This window comes from Triturus cristatus, chromosome 3_2, assembly GCF_964204655.1.
Source record: "Triturus cristatus chromosome 3_2, aTriCri1.1, whole genome shotgun sequence".
Lineage (NCBI taxonomy): Eukaryota > Metazoa > Chordata > Amphibia > Caudata > Salamandridae > Triturus > Triturus cristatus.
In genome coordinates, this window is record NC_140584.1 from 782702048 (window position 1) to 782728262 (window position 26215).

General features: G+C 44.7%; 1 protein-coding gene across 1 annotated transcript in view; it reads right to left on the reverse strand.

Moving 5' to 3' along the window:
* Positions 1-3610: 3610 nt before the first annotated feature.
* Positions 3611-26215, reverse strand: part of LOC146858127 (gamma-crystallin 2-like) — a 36356-nt gene continuing 13751 nt past the window's right edge. Inside the window, exons 3-4 of the mRNA XM_085647100.1 lie at positions 4460-4702; positions 3611-3886 (exon numbers count right to left, since the gene is read on the reverse strand). Of these exons, the coding sequence (XP_085503226.1) occupies positions 3611-3886; positions 4460-4702 (519 nt within the window). The remainder of the gene's footprint in view (positions 3887-4459; positions 4703-26215) is intronic.

Here is a 26215-nt window from a genome sequence, read left to right on the forward strand (position 1 = left end):
TTTGTGCAATCATTGGTACAGTCATTGGTACTAGTACTGGCAGCACGGAGTAGTGGATGTCTTAACCCAAGCCTCCTCTAAAATCAGATCAGTTGCCATGGTAATGAGGAGACACAAGATCATGGCCAATTGATCTATCCAGAACAAAAGTGTGACTATAGACCAGTTCATGAAGTGAGCAGTGGGAGACTTCAGCAAAGAGATAGAATTGGCAGAAAGACACCTCTCGCTTACTGCAAAATTGCCAGACCGCCTTACTGCTCTTGCCCTTGCTCCTGTCCCACATTGCTCGCCACTGCCTCAACTCGCAGAAGGAGCTGTCACCCCAAGCCCTCTGTCAGGAGCTACATGTGGTGCATGACACAATTCTGACTATGTTACAGAGCCTAACTTAACTCTGTTTCCTGACATAGGCCCTCGGGTAAAGCAAAAAAGTAACTCCCTTCAATCAGGACCAGTGGAAAACTGTCGTCCATCATGGCCACCCACCATGACTCTAATGTTTGCAACTCTCTGGGTGTGCGTGCACTTCAAGAGTCTTTATGTACTAAAATGACAGCCATTTTAGAGTCCAGTCTTTGCCACATATATGAGCATTTTGGAGGGTTATAGAAGGCCAGTTTTCCAGACTGGGACCAACGACTTTGACTACCTGACTACCCAGTCGGTGCAGCCTGACCCAGCCCAGTTTACTGTCCAGCCTATTGTACCTCCTCCCATACATCCAGTGCCACACTTCCACTTAGCTCAATATTGTACCGCCTCAAGATCTACGACCCTACATCTGGGCTTGGGGAAGGGGGGCAGGGGGTTACACGATGGGAGATCAAAATTACCCTCCTGAGGTTGGTTCATCTACTATCAGTTTTACGGGAGGGAGGAGGGACCTTGATGGCTCTGCGACTTTTGCTGACTATGGAAAAAGCCTACCTTTTGTGATACACCTTTTTCTTTTTTCCTTAGCCCAGCAGCTTGCCCCTAGGTTGTCGTCTAGGCCAACGCCCTGCTCTTACTTCCTATTCAAAGAGTCTGAATCCTTTGACCAATTAAAACAAGGTCCTTCACTAGTTCCACAGAATTGACAACTTTTCTCTGGCGGCTGCCCACAATATTCTAATGAGAGTTGCTTGGGTGGGGCCCATGACTAAATGCTATAACAGTGATTGAATCATCATTAATTTTTGGTTTGCTTGTATTATCAAGGAAATTCTATTTTCCATTGGACAGTTTTTCATTTTTTCTGGTACAATTACGCTTCTCCCATTAGGTTTTTTTTATCGCCACCTCATCCCAGGGCCCTTAAGGGTTAAATTAGATCGAGGCCATTTTGGACCCCTACCGTCATTTCTATTGCACACCGATTTGTAGCGCTTGTACAATATATGGTCAATGATTGACTCTCACCGACCCTCCCAACCCCTTTACTACTTTGCACCACAATGCTAATTCCTGTTACAAACAGGAATGTGTCTCCACCCTTTGTAGGTGTGGCCACGAAGCTGCCAGGTGCATTTGATACAAATGGGAATGTATTTCTTACCTCAGTAGGAGCGGTCAGGAAGCCGTGAGGTACACTTGCTACCATCATTGGGGTGGAATTAACTCCACAGGTATTGGTACAGACCATTGTGGTGATCAGACAGTAGCCAAATGTAATTGTGATATCTTTACTAAATGTTTTTAGATGTATATACATTTGAGTTCGAGCTGATCAGTTTTGGTGTAGAAATAACCTTATAATTAGAAACAAATATATCACCATTAGACTTGGCTACTGTCTGGCCACTTTCTTTAAAGACAGAAATACCCTAAATAGTGAAAACTATTTTTATTTTATGTGTATTTTCACAAATGCGGCATGGTTCAACTCACAATTGGATTTGCAGTGTATACATCAGTGAATGTGGTATCACCAAACTATCCTGTGACACGAATTATGATCTAACAAATTCATAATTAGCATTTTGTATTATTTTTCCAACAAGTGACCTAGGGATCGTGGGTGCCCGTACCACCCCTCGCCATCATTTGCCAAACATTTTTTTATTATCTTGAAACTGCAATATGAAGATTTAGTCATATTATGATAGATCTATAAGCAAAGAGATTCCATGTCCGCAAAATGCCCCGCGACACTTGGATGGCAAAAACATCTTGACTGCTTAACAGGGTCAAAGCTTTCCCCTACATTTATAATCTACCAACTGGGACCTAAATAAAGTGTTTAATTCATCAGAAGCTATTTTAGTAGCTCTTGTTTTTATTCCCTCTCTAGTGCATAGCTTTTGACCTTTAGAACCCACTCATCTACACATAGGGTTTCAAGAGCTCCACTGATTCAAGGATTATAGCCTACATAGGCATCTACATCTTGACACTGTGAGGAGAAGCCCTGTGATGAATTATTCTATCCTACCATGGATGACGACTATCCTCCTTAAAAAATAACTTTTACAGTCTATAGCTAAGACACATTATCCGTCCCTTTTTTTGTGTACCCTGCGTACTTGTGGTTGTAGAGAATGTTGATGTGACAGATCTGAAGAGATGATGTTTGGTAGGACCATTGGGACCTGCCCATCCCTAACAGCCATCATCTAACCATACGGTCTATTAGATGTAGTGATAAACTGGCCTGCAAAAAGAGCGAATAGATATGCTCCAGTCATGAAGCCTGTTCCTTACCTAATTCTATATAAAGTTCCATTTTTGGGGCCGCATTCCTGCACAACTAATATTCTTTAAAAATCACAACACACTTGATTGACACTTCTCTTTTTGAAGGATGTTAATTTGAGCTCCAGCTCTTTACATTTCCTCATGACATTGTCTGCTTCTGTTAGCCACAGGAAGCCATCTTTGTCTAGATGTTGTACTGTATAAGTACCTAAATTGCATTGCACTGCTGGGCTGTTTCACCACAATACTAAACATAAAGCATTTCAGCTGTTATCCATGATGGAATTTATCCAGAAGTAGGCTAACCATTAAATTACTCTGGAAAATGCCAAATGGGCCAGGATGTATTAAAAGCTTTAAGGCAAGTACTTCCTGGTGTAGGGCCAGTGTCCTACTGGTTCATGACCCCTTCTCTGTGGGGGTGCATATTCCCATCTTAGTTACAGTGTTAAAAAATGATGGCCAATTAGAGGCCCTTCTGCATGTGAGAGAGCTACACCTGAATGTAATTGCCTGATTGTAGTATTCTGCATTATTTGTTAGTTATGTGAAAAGTAATGAAATTTCATTTTCCCAAGAACATGTATTCAATTAATGTGAAGTGAGATTGTTTGTGGTTGTTTCCCTAATGTTGTGATGAACTGTCCTTTAATGTAAAAATTCAACACACCATTTAATAACAGTAACAAAAAACAACATTACAATGTGAAGTTTTTTTAATTTTCATGATAATGTTGGAAAATGAGGATTATATGCCTTTTTCAATTCGTAGCCGTTTTTATGAAGTGATATTCTTAATTTGCAAAGGAAATTAAATTGAATGTTTTGTATTAACACAGACATTTAAATGCCCCTTTGTCCATCATAAAACATATCAGGCTAAGCCATGTGTCTCACAAAAACAAAATACTGTTAAATACATCACTTTTTTTTACTGCACGTCCATCACACGCCTAAAGGAGCCCACTCGGGAGTCGACTGCCCCCCAGTCGGTACAACGCTTGTATTCTCCGGCTCTCAGGAAGTACTGGCGCCCTTTGTAGTTGGGTAACTCATAGAAGACCCAGTGGCCCTCAAGGACCTTGCAGGAGTGGATGTCATTTTGGTGATACCAGTCGAAGATAGATGGGCAGTCCTCGGTGAATTCCACAGCCTTGCCTTTAAAGTCTTCTCTGTCAAATACCTTCATCCTAAATGGGCCCTTGTACTGTGACAACAAACACAAAACATGTAGTAGACCTGAGAAAACTAGACTCAAATTAAGCAAAATGAATAGACTCCTATTATTTTAAACAGACTTATCCTGATTTGCAGCTAGTTCTAGACCAGGCATGTTAAGCAGAGGGCCAGGGATCAATGATCAATGTTAAGATTTCAGGATATTTACTTAACATATATTTGCATGTGAGTACTAAACTATAAATATTTTACAGAGCTACTGGTTATCCTGGAAACCCAGAGTGAATTTGGCAACTTGGCTAAATGTTGTATATGCGTTTCTAGGCTTTGTACAACTTGCACGAACAATTGACAAGCTCATTAATTTACCAACTGATCTGCAGCAGGCTTACAATTTAATTACTGATCGGACAATAGACCGTTTTTCAAATACAGACTACATGCGGACGATAGCAATTAAATATAGAGAGCTATTTAGAGAGATAATCTTTGTAAATTTTCTAGATGCTCTGGAGTCGTATGTTCTCAACAAAATGGGTCAGGAGGCGGCTATTTTGTGCACCCTTAAGCCTACCACCTCTCAGAGCAAAGCTGGACTTACCGTTGAGACAAAGTGGCAAGACCTTACGGAGTCGTTGAAGCCCAGCCAGTGCTGGAAGTCAGGATAGTCCCCTCTGCTCAGGATATACTGGTAGCCAAGGTAGTTGGGCCGCTCATAGATGATCCAAGTGCCACTTTCCACCTTAATAGAGTTGCAGCGGCTGAGGTGTGCTTGCAGCTCTCTACAGTCACAGCTGCACTCAAAAGACCGTCCTGCAAAATTCTTATCCTCAAAGAAAGTAATCTTGTAAAAAAGGAACATATTAAAAAGGTTAGGTTGCAATTTCATCAAAGAAATTATTACATTTGTTATTTAATAATTATCCACTAACTCAACTCTCACAGTGTCTTCCTTCGTAATTTATGGCATCAAGAACAAGCATGTCTTTCAAGTGTGTTGAACTTACAAGCGATCTGGGTAGAATATCATGTATTGAGACCTGTAGTATTTCACTTCATCATATCAAGGGGCAAGATCACAAACGCATTTAAACCTCTTTTCATTATCTCAGGTGAGTGCTTAACGTTTGCAATTCCAAAACCTCTCTATATGTGCCATTGTAGGCAATCTCAGCAAGAAGCCGGGGGTTGATTGGTCATGCAGTCCTATCTACTTCCTCCTTTGTTGAATAAAAATCTATATGCACTGGTTGGCAGTTCCAAGAAGTGGACACAAGGGCAACAAAATCCCATATCCTGTGCCCTCAAGCTGACTCTTTGTATGAGCATAAGCATCCTAAAATTCACATTTTTTAAACAATTATGTTCTCTCTGTGGCACGTACCAAACACTTGGTTGAATCAGTCACCAATCCATGCCTGGACTTCATTTGATATGGCCTAGAGACAGCATCAGCAGTGTTGCCAGCTTCCTCTTTTCTGAAACAGGGTTCTCCAGTGTCGGTCCTGGAGCGCCGAATCCATGCCAGATTTTCATGATTACTACATTTATCTAAATGCCGATATGCTAAAAAGCTGGCATGGATCCTGCCCTCCAGGACTGGAAGTGGAGAACCCTGTTCTAAAAAGTTCTTAATGTAAATGTATACACATATTCATACATAACCGAAGCTTTCAGCCAGCCGTCTTCATCCACTGGTATGTCATTCATATTTTGCTGCTACCCACTACAGTATACAGCAACAATTGATGGGCTTGCCCTCTTAATGCATTGGCTGTCTTGCATTGCGCGTGATGGTATTTTACCTGATCACATATGGCACACCCCTATATAAGTGCACTTTAGTGCCTGGGCAGGTGTGCCTGGTCTGCTTGCCCACTCCTTCATTTTATATATTTTTATATTTTATCATTCTTATTGCATTTTACTTATATATTTTTTTTAAAAATGCAAAAACATTGCTCATTTGAACTCGAAGCAAAAAGTCACTGCAGGAAGCTGAACTTCTTTTGTGAGGATAGTGCATTGCCTAATCCTACTCCATCTGATGTAAAGGGGGAGGGGCTAAATACTGAGCCAGGGCAAAGTTCACCATGCGCCATGTTTTAACAGACATAAGCGTTTAGAGTCTCTAAATTAAAAGTAACGGGCCAAGATACCAAATGTATCCCCTTTACATCCAGAACCTATCACAGTGGAGAATGAAATCACTAACCAAATATTTTGCTACACATTGAAACCTATGTATAGCAGCTATGTTAATATTATGCAATGTAACCCAAATGTTATCAGACTCTTGAAGTGCTCACATGTATCTGTCAAGACTGTGCCATATTATGAATTATGGAGCCCAGAGTAAGAAAGATTTTGGGGGACCACTGTTTGAAACAATTTGGAGGGCATTACCCTTTTTCAATTAATTCAACCCTCCTGGTGCCTAGAAACATTAAATTGTAAGTTAAACTTTGCAGACACAAGGTAACTCTAAACCAGGTAAGAGCACACACTACCCAACAGTCACTAGCCACAGTGTCAAAGAAAAATCTTATGAGACCATTTCATTGTGTGCTTCGATATATGTTTTTTTAACTATGTCTACAGTGTAACAATATTTTGTGAGGAATTCAGTATTGAACATGGCAGTTCCTCCAGTTTTAGGAAAGAGCTTGTAAGGGTGACTAGTTGGATGTTTAGTGGACTAGAGCACAATATGAAAATATAAGACATTTGCACACAGTGCTTTAAAATTTAGCTTTTAACGCAGTCATTATTCTTAAATAAATCCACTACTAGCATTCTCACTGAAACAGATAAAATAAAAGCTCTGCTCAAAGTATTTTCACGATTCCATCGGGTGAAATCTGATAATTGTTTCTTTAATTCTCTACCCTGCCTTGTCTCTTTTCTCCACTATCTCTGTGCACAGTTCTTTGGCTAGATATTCACCTTCAACTTTGCTGAGTCAGAGAAAAAGTAGAGATTTGGAGACAGGAGCAGGACTGAGAGGCAAAGGGATTATTGTAGAGAGAGGCAAGGCAGAGGGAGAATGGGGGTCGAGCTTGAGATAACGGGTGTGTGAAATTCACATCATTTACTATTGCATAATTTAGGGAAATTCTGTGAACATTTCGTGAAATGAAGCAAAATTACACAAAATACAAATCCATCTTTTACCATCACGTTTTAGCATGAAATATGTCCTCAGATCAGTTTTTGCCACGAGGACACATTTTGTGGAAAAAATTAATGTGAAAGCACAAGTGGTGCAAGCAGTAGCCACTGGCATGCAGGCCGCTTGCAGTGTTCCTGCATGCTTGAGCTAACATTTTACTGTGAATGTTGCGTACTCATGTGACATGGTGTAATTTCACTCAGCAAACCTAACATGAAATTCATGCAATTACTCAAATTACACCAGCCTAATTACATATTTACCTGGGCCTACAGAGAGATAGGGGAGGTAGGGAAAGTTGCAACATACAGAAAGCTGAAGCAGCCATAAAGAAGCATATAAAAGTATAAAGAGGAAGAGGTAGGTAGAGAAAGAGAGGTGGAGAAGTAAATAAGGTTTTAGATGACATTGAGAGGAGCAGAAAGATGGAGATAGGGAGAAGGAAAGGTAGAGAGAGGGAGGGAGATGACATACAATTAGTGTTGAGGTGGAGAGACAGAAAAGAGAGGTGTACTAAATAAAAGTAGAAGCAGTGAGAGGTAGAGAGGTGAAGAGGTAGAGAGGTATGGTAGTGAGAGAATCATACAGAAATGCAAGTTAGAGAGTGGTAAATTAATTAGAGAGAGGTCAAAATGAAAAGAGCTATAGAAAGACAAGCGAGGTAAGGAGAGTAGAGAGGGAAAGAGGAAAGCAGGGTGCAAGATCAAACGAGAGATTACGTTTGTAAAGAAAAGAGGTGAAGTAGACAAAGGTGAAGTAGAGAATTATATGTAAAGATAGAAGGTGAAGTATAGAGTTTTAGATACAGAAATGAGGGCGAAAGATGCAATAAGAGAGAGGCAGAGATAGAGGTGAGGTAGAGAGGGTGAATTGAAATAGAAGGAATGCAGAAAAAGATGATAGAGAGGAGGTAACAATAGAAGTAGGCATAAAGGAAAGTAGTGAGGGACATGAATGGAAGAGAAACACAAAGAAAGGCAGGGTGGTGGAGAGGTCACGTACTGTATGAATGGTGAGGCAAACCGAGAGGTAAGCTAGTGAGAAAGAAAGAGGTAGTGTAAAAGGAGATACAGTTGTGAGAGATTTGAGAGAGCAATGACTGTCAGAAAGTGGTGAGGGAGAGAAAGAGCGAGAAAGAGGCAGAGAGAGTAAAAGTATATAGGGATGGAGGTGAAGTATAGAAAGATGAGGTTGAGATGTAACAGATAAAAAAAGAGATACTGGGAGGTAAGATGGGAACACAGCAGTGAAGTGCAGAGAGAATTGAACTACAGAGAAGGGGTTGAAAGCTAGAGTGGTTGAGGTAGCCACAGATAGATACAGAGAGGTGAGACTGTGACAGGTGAAGTATCAAAAGGTTTACTGAGAGGGAGATGAGGTCATGGCGTAGCTAGACCTGAGACAGCACGGGGCGGTACCTGCGTTTGCCGCCCCGCAGCAGGACTCCTTGAGGGGGGTGGGCGGCTGGCGAATCCATGGATTGCCGCCCCGCGACGGTGCCACACTGAAGACAGCAGGTGAGAGCTGGGGAAACTGAATTTTGCCATTTTGTCACCCCTCCCCCTTAGTGACTTTGTCACCCTTCTCAAGGATGACACCCGGGGCGACCCGCACCCACTGCACCCTCCTTCCTATGCCACTGGATGAGGTAGATATAGGTGAGTTAGAGACAGCTAAAATAGAGAGGTTACAAACAAAGAGGGATGCAGAATAGTTGGAGCAATCTGGAAAAAGAGTGGGAGGTGAGGTGGAAGAAAACAGGTGAATTAAGGAGAAAGACGCAAGAGAAAAATATTTATTTTTAATTTAACTGCCACCATTTGCGTGAGGGCTGGAGGGTTAAAAATGAGCGGCTGAGAATGCAGGCTTCTCTTCTGTGAAGGATTCCCACCCGCTAAATTAAAAAAAAAATCTGTTTTTATCCGCAGTCACTATAGTGGGACTTTTATCTTTCCCATCACTCTACTTGGGAGCCCGTTGGAAAACATGGTCCCTAGGCAATTGCCCACTTTGCCTTAAACGTCTCTGTTATGTAGGTTCTGTTTATTTAATCATTTTCAATGTTTCTGTATATTTATGGGCACGATCATCATAGCTTCCAATCCATATTTTTCAGCAAGGTAAATCAAGCTAATTTTTTTGCATTCTAATTCACCCCAGACAACTTCACAAAATTCTTGCAGCAAGAGGAAGAAATTTAAATAAACCAATATCCGAATGATATTATTGATGGATATTGGTTTTAATCACATACCAATTTGCGATGTTTGTTACGTGTAGAGAACGCAGTCTGGTTAAATCGCGCCTTACCTGTTCCATCTTTGGTGGGATTGTAGACTCACGAAGCAGTGCTCCGGTAGGGCTCAGCTGCCCTTAAATACATCACACCCAGCGCTGCTACTGGGCGCTTAGAAATAAAGGATTGTCTTCTGTCCAAAAAAAGGGATTTACTGTTTGATTTAGTTTATATCGTGCCCTTTGTTTGTGTCACATTCGCTGAGTTTTGTAATTTTGCTGGCAAGTTTCCTTTCTGCCTCTCGGTGGTTTCATGGCAGCCATTGTGTTCTTTCAGCATGCCTAATGCCTCTCATTCAATCAAAGGCAAAGTATTCCATGGAAATCCGAGGACCGGCTGCCACTGTTTCTAAAATTTTTATAATGCAAAAGGCAATTAGGTACATCCATCGCCTTTAGTAAGTGATCCTGAGGGTTTGAAGTTAGATTACTGGCAAGAAAAAAAGCACTAAACAAATTCTATGTAGAAGAAGTAAGAAACTTAAGAAAGACATATTTGATTGTTTCATAAAACCAAAAACTCTCATATATGATCATAGTCAATATTTTGTACCTCAGAGAGGGAGTGGGGCGGAGGGGGTCACAATAAAGGAGAGCATGGACATCCTAAGGACTTTGGGTGCCCTTGTCAAACATATTTTGGTGGACTCAGATCAGAACTTCTTTGAATATATTGTCGACTTTAAGCGCATTCATGCCCCCCATGATGCCAAGCATATAGAATTATATGTTAATTACAAGAAAATGTACATATAGTGTGTCGAATGAAAGAGATTTTTTTTTTTAAATCACTCTTTGAAATAGGGAATTCCAAAAATGTGATTTCTTAGATGCACTCTTGCGAATCAGTAAATTGCAAATTGCTGTTTTATGCAGAGTCGCTCAGGCAATTCCTGTTGACATCATAAGTAAGAAGTGAACCACCCTTTACACTGTAGAGGCCTGAGGGGGTCTCGGAAGGATTGTGTGAATTGTCAAGAGTCCTTGAGTTACTTTTTTGACAAAGGGATCCTAACCAGCAGTATGGCCAGTGAGGCTCCACAGAGAGTTGAAGTGGCACAGAAAAGGAAAAGGAACCTTCTCTTCTCAGACTGAATTAGAAATCCTAGTTCAGGAATGAGCGGCTAACAACAATCAATTAATCAGGTGTTTATATAGCGCGCTACTCACCCGTGAGGGTCTCAAGGCGCTCCGAGGGTGAGGGTCGGCGGCTCCAGGATCAGTCGAAGAGCCAGGTCTTGAGATCCTTCCTGAACGTGTGCAGGGTCGGGGAGCGTCTGATGTTCACAGGGAGCTAGTTCCAGGACTGCGATGTAGGAGAAAGCTCTCCCTCCAGTTCTGTGTCTGCAGATACGGGGGACCTCTGCCAGGGTGAGGTCGGTGGAGCAGAGGTTCCTCTTGGGGACGTGGAAGGATATTCTTTCGTTGAGGTATTTGGGTCCGATGTTGTGTAGGGATTTATAGGCGTGGGTGAGAAGTTTGAAGGTGACCCTCTTATCGACGGGGAGCCAGTGGAGGCCTCATAGGTGTTGGGTCATTTGCTCATGGCGCGGTGTCCCGAGGACTAGTCTGGCTGCGGCGTTCTGGATGGTCTGGAATCTATGGAGGAGGGTTTTGTTGATTCCAGCATAGAGGGCGTTGCCGTAGTCTAGTCTGCTAGTGATGAGTGCGTGGGTGACGGTCTTTCTGCAGTCGGAGGGGATCCACTTGAAGGTCTTACGGAGGAGTCAAAGGCAGTTGAAACTGGTGGAGGCAACGGCGTTGATCTGGTGGTTCATGGAGAGGGAGGAGTCAAGGATGATGCCCAGGTTCCGAGCGTGGTCTGTAGGGGTGAGTGGGCCCAGAGGGCGGAGGGCCACCAGATGTTGTCACAGGTGGAGTGCAAAGACCAAGGATGAGGACCTCGGTCTTTTCTGAGTTTAGTTTCAGGCAGCTGTCCTTCATCCAGGCTGCCACGTTCTTCATGCGTTCACGTTCTTTGAGATTCTTCGTGAGCGAGAGGATGAGCTGGGTGTCGACAGCATAGGATACGATGCTGAGCCCATGCTGTCGGACGATGGGGGCGAGTGGGGCCATGTAGATGTTGAAGAGCGTGGGGCTGAGCGAAGATCCTGTGGGTTCGTAGAGGAAGGGAGGGAGTCGGATTCTCTGGGTTCTGCCGGAGAGGAAGGATTGGATCCAGCCGAGGGCGGCTCCTTAAATTCCTGCGTCGTGTAGTCTGGCTGCTAGGGTGCGATGTGAAACGGTGTCCAAGGCTGCGGAGAGGTCTAGAAGGATGAGGGCCATGGTGTGCCCCTGGTCGAGTAGCATGAGAATGTCGTCGGTGGCGGCGAGGAGAGCGGTCTTGGTGCTGTGGTTGTTGCGGAATTCCGACTGGGAGGTGTCCAGGATGAAGTTTTCTTCTATGAAGCTGGTCAGTTGGGTGTTTACGAGTCTCTCGGTGACTTTGGCCGCAAAGGGGAGGAGAGAGATGGGCCGGTAGTTTTTCAGGCCCGTAGGGTCGGCTGATGGTTTTTTGAGGAGGGGTTTTACTTCCGCCCGTTTCCAGTGGTCTGGGCAGATGCTGGATCTGAGGGAGGCATTGATGGTGCATCCCAGTTCAGGTGCGATGACGGTGGCAGCCCTGTGGAAGATGTGTGGTGAGCAGGTGTCCGTAGGGGCTCCAGAGTGGGTTTTCTTCATGGTAGCTGCGATGCATTAGACGGTCGCGGGTTCCCAGGACGTGATGGTCGGCTTATCGGTGGTGGTCGGTAGCGGGGTGGTGTTCGTCATTGGTTCGCTGAAGTTGTCGTACAGAGCCTTTATCTTCAGATGGAAGTAGGAGCTGAGCTTGACGCAGAGTGCCTGGGAAGGTGTGAGGTCCGTGGCTTCGCAGGTGGGTTTTGCGAGCTGCTGGATGATGATGAACAGTCCCTTGGTGTTAGTCGCGTTGGTCTGGACTGTGTCTCTTATGAAGGTCAGTTTGGTGTCTCTTATGTGCTGGTGGTATTCCTTCAGGGCGCTCTTGTGGTCGTTCCATGTTTCCGTAGTTTTCAGGTGTCGCCATGTTTTCTCTAAGCGTCTGCAGGAGCGTCTGGCTTCTTGAAGTTCTGCGGTGAACCAGGCGGCTTTCGGCAGGCGTTTTTTGGCAGGGTGGCGGAGGGATGTGAGCTTGTTGGCGCAGCAGGCAATCCAGCGGTGGAATTCCTTGGCTCCGGAGTTGGTGTCGGTTGTGGCGCTGGGGGGGTCTTGGAGGACCAACACACTATTTAGGAAAAATTCACTTACTGTTCCTGATTTAACATAAAGGCTAATTTGGCAAATACAGGAACATATGAATAGGACTTGCAGCCCAATGTATTGAAGAGATATATAAAAGGTGGTATGACATGCACTCCAGAACTAAAGAAAAGCTTACAAGTCACAGACAGGAGGCATCTGGCAGTAGGTGCGCACCATCTCCCACTTGAGAAGGCAATTGAAAGCACTTTTTGTAACTGAGAATATTAGTGGTGTGAGTGAAGTAGCTGCTTTAGCACGAACAACAATAGGAGTAATAGCAAAACTTGCGTATAGTAACATCATTTTAATTAACTTTCAAATTGAATAATTTATTTTATCTGTTGCATTTTAAGCTTTTTATATTAAAAGTTCAAAATTACTGAAAATGATTTTCAAACCAAAGCAATGGGCTTTGGGAGTTATATCATATAGTAGGCGAATGTAGCATTAAATAAAGTTTGGTGTCTTCCTAATACATAAAGTGAAATTAGGCTGTGTTACTGTCTTATAATGGGTTTGGGGTGATGCATTGTGAAGAAAGGTTGTGGTACAATTTTGTTAAATTACTTTGGTTTTTAAGCTGTGAATGATACATTGGCATGGGGTGTATTACAGTTGAAGCTAAAGTTACCACATACACATAAGGAGAAATTAATAATTTTTTGCTTATTTGCAGTGACATGACCAGTGCAGGCAGAAAAAGGCAGGAAGGCAGATGACAACATAAATAAAATACTGAGTAATTTTTAGAGCACCAACAGGCTAATTGCCCAATATCACAGCCTATTGAAAAATGTATGAATGTTTCACAACACATCAGTAGACATAGAACCCTTGCCCCTCAATTCACATTATGGAGTGCACAAAGCCACGCAGCTAGAAGGGCACATCTTTGATTGCAACACGATTTACAAGACAGTCATGCAATATTAAGGAGGGCACATGGACATGATGAAAGTGGTTCCATTTATATCACTTGAGAAATATATGGTGAATGTCCGAGAGAACCAACAGAGATCAACGGTTGAATTTGTTGAAAAAGTAGATTTATTGCGCTAAGATATTTACAATGGTTTCAGTAACATAGTGTTGCAGCGGAAAGCTTACCAAATTTCATTTCTCTATAACACTGCCATTTATCTTCACCAACTAAGCCCAAAAACATATATTTTCCTTTCCTTTACAAATCATCCACCATCCTAATTATCAAACCTTGGTCCTCCAATGGATCTTTTTGTTGAGCTAACTGGGATTTGGATGTTTGGAGAACGTGAGGCAATTTCCTTACGAGGACCTGGAATGAAGAAATGACAAATTCATGCCTCTTTCATTACCTTACTCAGTGTCTATAAAACCCACATACCAAAGTTTTGACCCAAAGAAATGACACACATACGATAATGATTACATATTAAAACATTTATCTAAAGCCTCAATTCGAATGGACAGATCATGAAATCGCATTTCATATCAGATTTAATACCAGATAATTAGTACAAATAACCACACAATACTATGCAGATTAAATAATGAACATTTGATGGTTGCCTTAGAGAGAGTGAGAGAGAGAAACAAAGGAAATTCGAGATTTAGTTGTCAGATTCTACAAACCAAAATATGGTTGAGATATAGGCCATCTTCGATATGGATCTGGGGAAGATAGAGGTGCACCACAGTGTGCCACAGAAGGAGTCACTTAAACCTGCAGTCGAAAGGTTATTTCCTGCTCAACTTTACCAGCTGGCAAAGTGCAGGTTTGGAACAGACAGGAAAGTTCAGTTCAAAAGGTTTGGCATTGAGGGAAAATCAAAGGTCAGTCAGACAGCATGCCAGGCAGGGGAAAAATGGAAAAAGACAGCCAGCCCCGACTCCTCCTCCAAGGGGCAATTATATTTCCAAAAGTTCATGGTTTACACCCCACAAAGTATCTTCTAGTGAAGTTGCGTAGACATTATTAGCATGTGCGTGTCAATACGGGCAAGACAAGGGCTACAACATGCAGACCAATGCTTCAGACACTAACAGGCAGCATAGGAACATGTAAAGGTGCAAGAAATGGGAAGGCAAAAATGAACACCAATCATTACGGATGGCAACGGTCTCAGCCCACCTTGCCTTGCTGGACGAGTCATGTGATGTTTGACGTATGCTCATTGCCCCGTGTCAGGGGACATGACTCACAGCCCATGGGATCTGCATAGTGCTGTATCACCGGACTGTGCTCACTGTCTGCTCTGCTAACAGTGAGTAGGTGAAAGGGTCCAACAAGGTCACATGTAGTACTACATTGCCATGTGTGTACTCTCCCTCCAGCAGTATGTCAGATTTAGGAACGTTGCCAAACGACGCTGTGCAGCTCCACCCACGGGACTGCCTCACCTTGCAGAGGTGTGTGTCAACACGCGTAGGTGCACGCACATGCATTCTGATTCCAGGCGGATGCAGCCATGTCCAGTGTTGTGGTGAGATATGTGACCATTTCTCCAAGATGCAACAAGGTGTTGGGACCTGTGCTCTGGGTTACAATCAGTTGTGGCTGCAGGAACGTAGTTACTCGTTCAAGAATGCAAGCGCAGCTTCCTGGGCAATCAGTTCCAATAGTACGTCGTTGTCGACTTCAACGAACATGAGGGCGAGCCAATCCATTAACTGGTCCGGACAGATGTGCTCCGTCCACACCGTTTCACCAATCCACAACAAAGACCAATAGGGGAGCGCTTCGATGTGGTCACTGGACACGAGGACTTGTGCAATCTCCCATGCCCAACTGCCAGCACATACACCAAATAGCAAGGCAACCTGTGAACGGGTATCACGGTTACACTCCTGTTCGTGGGCCAACAGGCGGCGCACACACAAGTCATAATCCAGTTCAGCTACCGTTGTGTTGGATAGGCAGACATCCATGGGCCACTCGAATATGTAGTCCCGCGACTTTTTCAAGGCTATTCTTTGCTTGATAAATATGTTTAGTAGGTGGTGATAATTCCAAACCACCTATGGTTTCTGCGGTATTGGCGTCACTTGTTACTTGAAAATATAATCCTTGGTGCGATCCTGTTACTTTTCAGTACTTATTCGACTGAGAGTAGAACCGTCGTGACGCCCGTCCCTGGTTTCCCGGTTTCCCGGTCTCACACACACTCGAGACCGGGAAACCAGGGACGGGCGTCACGACGGTTCTACTCTCAGTCGAATAAGTACTGAAAAGTAACAGGATCGCACCAAGGATTATATTTTCAAGTAACAAGTGACGCCAATACTGCAGAAACCATAGGTGGTTTGGAATTATCACCACCTACTAAACATATTTATCAAGCAAAGAATAGACTTGAAAAAGTCGCGGGACTACATTCCCTAGTTGCGACGAAACACGTGTTGGCTGGCTGTTATGAACCACGGAGAAGACTACCAATGAATAAAAGAACCATCTGGAAGAAAAAGACTAAATCATTTCTTCTGCACACTTGTTTGAATTGCATTGTGAAAACACGTTACATTTTTACTGTATACAACTAGTACGTGTGCTAAGGATTGCTTTCATAACTGTACTGAGCTGAGGCTCATAATTCTGGGAAGTCAGGCGGTACTTCCCACCTAATAGCACCGTTGATCTATAAATTCAGGACTCAATAACATATGTAAATTTTCCTTTTGGCGCCTTTACCTAAACCCAAAACCCCGTTTTCAGCATTTCGGCCACTCGAATATGCATGATCGACAGTGGAACCAGGGCTGGACGCAGGTGACGTACGCAAGACGGAAGCTCTGATGGTAACTGATGCGCAACACTGCCAGTGGCAGTGCCCCCAACAAATGCAGCATACATGCACGGTACAGTTGCATGTGACAGGGGTTGTGCATGTGTCCAGGATGTTCTGCCATTGCGTTGGTGGCTCTCGTAGAACCGGCACTCTTCTGACCTGCGGCAGTTATGTGGATGATATGCCACAGCTCGGAGCAATGAGTAGTATGTGTGTGCAATGTTTGGACGTATGGGTTGTTGTTTACATAAGTGTCAAGGGCATTCCATGCAGGAGTACCTCGAGCAAGGACTTCCGTGTGTGGGGTGTGGATATGTTGGTCTTTCATTAGCGCTGTGAGTAGTGTGGGAGTCGTCATCATCTGCTATGGTATCTCTCTCAGGGGGTGCTAGCCGCATGCAAGACCAAGGTCGGAGGTGCAAATGTCCTTCCGCCTTATGTATTGAGAGAAAGGAGCTTTCATCCCTAATGTTGGTCTGACTACTGATTGCATTCTAGAAATGTGATGTGGCTTTTGCGCTGCAATTGAGGCTAGGCCTTAGGCTTATGGTGCACCAATAGCGATACACACACAACAGTTGGCATGTATGAGCCAAGAGCCCGGGCAGCCTTGCGCTCCTTGTACAATCTCTCTCTTTCTCTCTCTCTCCTCTTGATTGTCTCTCTCTCTCTCTCTTTCTCTCTCTTTTCCTCTCTTTTTCTCTCTCTCGCTCTCTCTCTCTTTCTCTCTCTCTCTCTCTCTCTCTCTCTATCTCTCTCTCTTTCTCTCTCTTTCTCTCTTTCTTTCTCTCTATTTCTCTCTCTTTCTCTCTCTTTCTCTCTCTCCCTCTCTTTCACTCTCTCTCTCCCTTTCTTTCTCGCTCTGTTTCTCTTTCTTTCTGTCCTTTGATGAGCGCATGACACACCTTCTTATCTTGAATTTTGTCTTGCAGGCTGTGACTTACAGATTGTCCAGAGAAGACCCGCCATTACTCTTCCAAATAGTTGTTTTGAGTTCAATTTGAATAAAATAATTTGTTTGGAAATTCAAAGATGAATGAATGATTCTCCTTTTTCTGACCACACATGAATGTTAATTGTTGTAATTGTGCGACATCAGCCAAATTGTTTGGTTCATGATTTCATAAAGTTGATGTGAAATAACTTTGTCCGGGGAGGGGGGGGGGTGCCTCAGGTAGGGGCCCGGGGGGAGGGGGTGTTGGGGTCCTGGGGTTGGTGGCGGTGGGTGTTGTGGCCCTCTTGGGTGTCCGAGCTGCATGATCAGTAGCTCCATGGCATCTGTTGTTCTTCTGGTGTGGCTGTGGGCTAGACGCCCATTTCTGGTGCAGGTTATCGTCGGAGTTAATACCAGGAAAGAGCAAGTGTTAATTCCCTGCTGCTAACGCGCCTTATTGCATGTTTTGTGATCTTATCGCCTATCTGGCTGTCGTTGAGAATGTTGCGATGTGGTGTTGTCGCGGCTTTTTGGACGGGAACGCCTACTCTGCATCTCATTAGCGTTAGTTGCCGGTATCCGTGGCTATGTTTTTTGCGGCTGCTATCACAGGAAAACTGACGATATCAGCTGTTAGCACCAGCTTGTGAATAGGCCAATAAACCTATCGCCACTTTGGCTGCGATAAAGTGCCGCTAACTCGGCGATGAGTCCTTGAGAATATGCCCCATTATTTCATTTTGATACATTCTGGAAGTTATCGTCACCACACTCTCTATGTTAACTAAGGTTTGTTTCTCCAAACACGTGATTCCATGCATATGCAAATTTCATTGTTTCTCTCTCTTTGTTTACGTTTTCATGTTTCAAACATTTCTGTATGCTTTTACGATGCAGTATGAAATCTCACGTGTTTCGGCCAGTTGACATGTTTTCATCAAGAAAAAATTATCGTAAATCTCTTTTGATGGGAGAATTGATAAAGGCATGTATCATTTAACATTTACGCTCCATCAGTAGCAAACAGATTAATTCACTAACAGGCAATATCAACCTTTTGCAGTGCAATAAATACTGAATGCTTGAAGCTGCAAAGGGCTTTGGAAGATCTATAGAGACACTTGTCGCAACCGGCAATTTGCTTTCTCGCAAACACAATTATTATTCAGTCTGATTTGGCCAATGTTTTGGGGAAGGTTGCAACTTCCCTTCAACTTATGCAAAACCTAGGGCCCGTGTCCTCACTGGCGTCCAAGATGGCCACTTGGATGTGAAGCTCCTGCTCCTGAAAGGCCCAAAATCCATAATTTCGGCCGTAATCACCCATCTACAGCCACTGGAGATGTGGCACATTCTACAACAATGAAAGAAGCACATATATGCTAAATATCATTGCCGGCGCCCATGGAGAGGTGATGATACCTGACTCCTGGGGTGGGGCCCAGCTTGAGTCTCGGAGGCCCCACGGTGACATGGGCCCGTGGGTGAGCCGAGACGAGGGCTATCAAGCCCTGCTGGGAACCCCCTACGGATCTCTGGCGTTTAGTCCCCACCCTCCCTGTGCCTTGATACCAGGGAATAGGCCCCACTTGTTGCGCAAGATGTGGAACACCACCAGCCCCCGCTGAGTGGAGGTGAAGCCCAGTGAGTGTATGGCAGCTGGCAGTGCATTGGGGCTGCCAGTGCAGCTCCCGGGAGCGGCTGCTACCATCCGGGCACGTCACAAGGAGTGGTGGCTTCCTGGGCTGCAGGTGGTTGACCCGTGATGCTCTTACGGGGTTCGGTCAATGCCCCTGCTGACACCTTTACACTGCAGCCATCCCAGATCCAGCAGATCCCTCACCCTCCTTATTTACATTGCCCCATTGCCCGACTTGAAACGAGTGCAGAGGTCTAGTGGTGCATTCAGGGGCCTGTCTGCAGCTTGGTTTGGGATCATGGGCCTCAGTATTCAATTCAATGTGCCCTGTTGAGAAGGCTACTGCTCTGTGGACGTGCCGTCTTGGGCAAAGCGCCAGGTGACCACCTGTTGAGAGGTACCAGGGTGCAGGCTTCCCCCATCTGCTGTCTGCACCTCACAATTGTTTGCAGCCCTTTCCCACCCTTCTGTTCAACACCTGGGAGTGCTTTCCCATCAGGTCCTACAAACTGCTTAGCTGTAACTTTAGTAAACAAATCGCCCAGGGCTTTGTTCCATCGGAAAGTTGCCCTGCATGTGGACGTAAGCCTCACATATCCCACTTTAAACTCTCCACACCTACCTATTGGTCCGATACTGAATGGGTCGTTGAGACTTGAAGCAGAGCAAGCTGCAGTTTGAACACACCAGGGATCAGTATAGATCTAAGACCACAACCGACATGACTGATGGGTCGACCAGGGCCCCTGACCCCAATAGGCGAACAGCACTTATGCCCTGTTGGCGGAGAGCCTCTCTGGCTTCCGAGTCATGGACACCCAGTTCGACACCCTAACCAGCAGGCTGGACGCATGAGTGAGCGCTTAGATCAACCTCAGGCAGCTTAGATGGTGCAGAAGAACACCTCACATCCCTGAAGGAAGGAACCGCAAAGGCGTCGAAGCGACTGACAAATTAGAACGTCTCCCCAAATCAGTTGCTTTCAAAAATTAGGATATGGAAGCACAATAACGCCACAATAACCTGCGCATAGTGGGAGTTGCAGAGTCAACAGACACTGGTAAGATGGATCTTTTTGTGAAGCACCTCCTGATAGACTTTTTTGTCCCTGAACATTTTACCTCTACCTTCATGGTGGAATGGACCCTCCGCTTGTTGGGCCTGTGGCAACCTCTCAGCGTCTCACTGCTTCCCTTCATTGCCAGTCTCTTAAATTTTAGGGACTGTGATACTGCTGTTCAGTTAGCATGTAACGCTGGGCAGGTGCAGTACGAAGGAAATAAGCTCTCCTTCTTTCCGGACTTTACATTAGTGGTATAGGAGATACGAAGCAAATATACGGACATCAAATCGATGAAGTACAGCACACTTTTCACGGCCCGCTTCTGAGTCAAAGGCAATGGTAAGGTGCGGATTTAAGACAACCCCGCAGATGCCCAAGTTTTCCACAAGCAATATACCATAGACCACCAATCGCCATGCTGTGGCACTCCAGAACGCTCCCCACTAGATCTGTATGCCACCAACAGCTCCGATCTCTTACCCCCAACAGACCAATTGCAGAAGGCTGAAGTATCGCATTGATACTGGAACTCACATGCTTAAACATGCCTTCATATATCCTCTTCTTAACTTTTAGGCCCTTCCCATTATCTCATTCCCGTCTCCGACTGCTGTCTCTTTTTGTTGATCCTTGGCCTTAATTTCAATCCCCTATCATGATCAGGGCTCGTTTGACGCAGTGTCGCCACCCCACCTTGAAGTACACTGCAGGGTGATTTGATTGCTATTTGTTGTTGTGTTGTGAATTTGTATTATGGGGATTTGCTGGGCAGTTAGGGATCTGGGGGCAGATTTATGAGGCCCTTGCGCCTCATTTGCGCCACCGTTGTGTCACTTTTGTGATGCAGCGGCGGCGCAAATCCTGCGCCATGCTGCGGGGTATTTACAACGTGACGCATCTGGGAGATGCGTCACGTTATAAAGCCCTGCGCCACATGTAGGCGTTCCAGGGCAGGTGGGGGCGTTCCGTCGCAGGAACGCCTCCTAAAAGTGGCTGAGTGAAATCTACAAGATTTCACTCAGTCACTTTTGAGCCCATGCTGCGTCAAAACCCTGAGCCTGCTTGAAGCAGGCGTAAGGATTGACGCAGCATTGTGAAGATAGGTCCCCCCAAAGCATTACTGGAGCTGCGTCGCACTTGCGACGCAACTCCAGCAATGCGCCACTTTTACGGCACAGATGCGTCACGCATCTGTGCCGTTTTTGCCCCATGGTGCGCCGCATTGTAAATGCGGCGCATCCATGGTGGCGGAGCTGTGGCGCACAATAACTGGCGCATCCCTGCTGATATGCAGGGATGCGCCAGTTATTATAAATCTGCCCCCTGGTCTGGATGGTGGGTGGGTACACTTTATTTGTTGGTTATTGTTTGTCTATTTGACCTCTGATTTAAAGTACTACACCACACACTACATTTACTGAATATCATTAACAATGTATTAATGGCACGTAGTCCCACTGACCCAAGGGTCGAGATACCTTTCCTATCCTGGAACATCAGGGACATCAACAACTCTTGTAATTGTTGGTGCTGGTGGTACAATATTTAACCCGTCATGTTATTAAATAGCATTTTTACAGGGGAGACATTTCTCCCCAGGCACGTCACACACTTTTGCAACTTCATGGGGCCTACATAGGTTTTTATCCAACTATAGTACATATTCACATGGGGTCTGCTTTTTTATACACCACTCAGTCCCCTTCACCTCTAGAGCACATTTTACTGATGCTGGTAGCCGCTACATGGCTGTGGCTGGGCTACTGGTGGGCCACAATGTATTGTGTCTAAATGTATATGCCCCTTATGTCGACATCCTACAATTCTTTCAAAAACTATGCTCCCTTCTGGGGTGAATCAATGCCAATCTTGTCATATTGGTGGATGACCTTAACATGTTGTTTTGATCCATTGCTGGATTCCACAGGCGCAGCACACAGTGGCAAACTGGAATACTTCAAAGTATTTGGAGGAATCTGCTACGCTTACTAGCGCCCCATAACAGAATTGTCCTGCATTGATTATTGGCTGCTATTGTCCAAGGTGCTTCCCTGGTTGGGCAACATTTCCCATCTTTCACGCACATTATCAGACCACTTCGCATGGGATTGGCTATACCATTTGGCAGGGGCAGAGAATGCAGTTGGCAGTTTCCCTGCAATGCTCTCCATGATGACGTTTTCCGTGAGTAGCTGCACACAGTCACAATTGATTACTTTGAACTGAATGTGGGATCTGTTGTAAAGCCGGCCACTTTTTGGGAGGCTTTTAAGGCCTATATACGTGGGATTTGTATCTTAAAACATGCAGGTGTACTCCACGATACCCAATGAGCCTTGTCCCGGATCAAAACTGCCCTATGCGACTTAGATGACACAGCGGTGCGGAGACCTGATGACCCACAACTACTGCGCTGCATATTACTCATTGATGAGTTTCGGGAGCTGGCTGATCGAGTGGTGGCCCACTTGAGGAAACAGGCTAAGGCCCGGTTTGATGGGGAGGGCAATTGTCCAGGGCAAACACTGGGATGACTGCTTCGCCCGCAGAGGGGCGGGCGATACATCCCTGAACTGCTGCTTGACGATGGGATGCACATGCCAGATAACAGTGCTGTGCTTGCCGAGCTCTTGCATTATTATGCCTATTTATTCAACTCCCTCTACGCAAGCGATAGGAGGGATGTTGCTGAATACTTCTCAAAGATCGCTATGGTCTGGCTCACGAACGCGCAACAGCAGTTCCTAAGCAAATTCATTTCTACGGAGGAAATCATAGCAGCCATTGACTCTCTAGACGGCTCTAAGGCCCCCAGTTTGGACAGCCTAATGGAAGTTTTCTATAAGGCCTATAAGCACCACCTGGCACCACACATACTTGCCATGTATGCTAAATCACTATATGCCAGGGTCATGCATGCCCCCTACACTTTTGAAGCCAGGCACAGGGCCATGGAGTCCACTTACTTAATCTCTACTCCACTGCCCTGTATTGAACGTGGAATCCAGCCCTGCCATCTACGTCGGATGAGAGGGTCTGATGGCTCTTACAACACATGGGCCTAAAGGTGATGGGTGAATGATATCCTGATGGAACGTTTATAGAATTAGGCATCCTTTAGGCTTCCGTGAACTGTACACCTCTTTATGTTTCTTTCTATCACCGAATGTGCAGAGTTTGTCGACCGTTGTATGCAGGTTTCCCCCAGGAGACTGCAGGCCTGGCTGCACTGGATCTCGTTTGAGCCTCATCTTCTCCCAACAGGTTGATCACAAGGATGCACTACACAATGCAAACTACGGCTCCGGTAAGCATACCCCAGGAGTGGCAGAGAGCTTGGGGAGGATATTCCTGACCAACAGTGGCAATACTGCTGCGCCCACATGGGAGCACTGTCTCCCAACTACAGGCTTATACACATTAGGTTCCTACATAGGATCTACTGTAAGCCCTTCATCTGCACAAACTGAGCCTTAAAATTGATGCGCATTGTAATACATGTGGGACCACTGGGGCTGACTTCTACAGCTGCCCTGGTAGTGCCATGGAACATCAGCCTATTGGACACAAGTGATTAAGTGCGTAGAGGAGGTGATTGCACGTGTATTACCTCATGAGCCGGTGGTAGCACACTTGGAATATGTGAAGGAGATTCTGCAGAGCATGCATATTCTTACTGCCATAGAGCTGCTCCTAGCAAAACGGCGTATAGCAAGGCATTGGAGCTAACTACTGTGCCCCAAAGTGATTGCTGGATAAAGGATATAGCCTACTGCCAGGAACAACTGATGGAATATTGGCTGCTGATGCCTGAGTCTAGCAGGCCGAAGGACATCTGGCCCCATTTGAGACATACCTAGCACTGTGCTCTAACCAACAGATAGGCGAAGAGAAGTGATCCCGAAGACCCTCCCAAGATGATGCTCCATCCCTTGAGCACCTTTGCAATAGATTCATTGAGTCTGTTCCGCAAGAAGGACAAAGCTGGCCCTGCCTGCTACCTACTGAATTCTAGCCCTCAGCCAAGATGCATTGTTGATTCTACTCGTCGCATTGTTTGTAATCTGACGTACAAGTGCTATTGCTGATATACTGCCAAATATGGAGATGTAACTATGAAGTGTGTATGTGTTCTTATCACAGATAAACCCAGTTTTAAAAAAAAGTGCACCCTTCAGAAGCCTGGGGGTCTGTTGAAAATACCCCTGGTGACTACAGCTCACCATCAGGAACAGAATGAGCCTAGGTTCAAGAAAAGTAAGTGCGGTTGCTGATATACTGCAAAATATGAGATGTAGCTGTTGAATGTTTGTATGTGTTCATATCACAGATACACCCAATAAAAGAATAGTGCTCCCTTCAGATCCCAGGAGGCCTGTTGAAAATACCCCTGATGACTAGAGCTCGCCACCAAAATCAGCCTAAGATCAAGAAAATCGCCCCAACGGGGCTCAAGTTAAGCATCCAGGAAGATTCCCCCTTTTTAGGTCTCGCCTAGGCAGCGCGCATGTGCTGTCCCAGGATGGCCTTTAGCGATCTGTCTTCACTTTTTCAAGCACTGCACTCGTGCTTGTAGCGGCATCCACCTTGCGGGAGCGAGCAGCGGCGCGGCCATGTTAATGACAAACATATGGCTGCTGCTCACTCCCGCAAGGTGGATGCTGCCACAAGCATGAGTGCGAGTGCTTGAAAAGTGAAGACCGCCTGTCTTTAATGCTGTCCACATTTCTGTCCTTCATTCAGTCCACCTTTGCTTCTTTCTTTCATTATTTACTTCATACTTTCCTGTTAGGTTTAATTTTTGACTTCACTTTTTCCCACTTTCCTTTTCTCTTCTTTCTATCTTTGTTTTTATAGTTTGTTCTTTTGTTGTTTCATTCCCAGAACTGCTAAATTGGTCCACCTAAATTCATTTACAGTAGCGGCAGTTCCAAAAGGTCCTTCGCTTAAGATGCTGGCGTGAGCACGACGCTTTGCGGTCTAGAATAGATAAACATGGAATGGCCCTGCATGTAAAAATGCTTGTATTCTTTGCTGAAATAAAAGTCATGAGCGATTGACGACAGTCAAAGCGGATGCTTTTGTCCTGCTAGCAAGAAGACTCCACAATTATCTACCACCAGATGGCAGTTTTTGCCAGTTGTTATGCTCGCTGCAGGTAAGTCCAGCTGCACAAGGCCTTGCAAAATTGAAAATGTCTATAAAATAGTTTTTCATTTATCATTGTTAAAGGCTGAAAAAATATCATTTGAAGTAAGAATATTACTTGTAGCAATATTGTGCGGAAAAAATCGAAATCTATAAAATGAACCAAAAGCACATAGCTTTCCCCAAGATCAGCAAATCAATGGGCACACGTGGTCCATACTTGTTTATATTGTTACTTATGTTTCAGGGCTCTTTAAGTCTGCTCTTTGTCATGTTGACCTTCGGGCTAGGTTCATGCTGTATAACTACCGCAATGAAACAAAATACGGTACATTCAGTATTATCCTGAACATATGAGTATGACAACCGGAGGAGTTGTCGTAAATGTTTAATTACTTTTTAGTGCCTTAAATATCATGCTCATTTGTATAATGCTCTCTATCCAACTCCCCATTTTTATCTGTCTTCTCCACTATCGGTTTGGTTCACTTTCTTGCATTCTATTGGTCTCTTTCTCTCACACAGCATTAGCTCTTCAATACTTACCCACCTCTGTCTCTTACATTATTTCATTTCGCTGTTCCCCCCTCCATCTTTCTCTCTTTACTCCTAATTCCGAAATTCCATCTTTATATTTTTGTTTCAGTTTCTTTGTCATTCATTCTCTATCGCTCCCTCTGTCTTTCTCTCCTGCTCACTAATTCTCTTACTCCCAATTTCTGTCTTTCTGTCTCTCTCATTTCAATATTTATTGGGATACTTTCCACACAAACTCTTTTGGACTGGAATCGGTCATGGAATTTGGTGCACATACTCTATGCTGTCTAACTTGAATTGCCCCGATAGCCCCCATACGATCCAGACTCTCCTTGGGTTGCAGAAGTTTATGTTCCCTTTGGGCATAGAGTGAATAGCCATATATGTGATGAGTGTACAGTGGGGGTTTAGCTTCCCTTGAAAAACAAGCATTGGCATAGCCAATAGGTCCCACCTTTTGGACCGTATAAGTGTTTAGCCATGCAGCAGTTGATGTTGTTGCACCAAGGATATCATGCTGCATAACTAAATACTTATAAGGTCC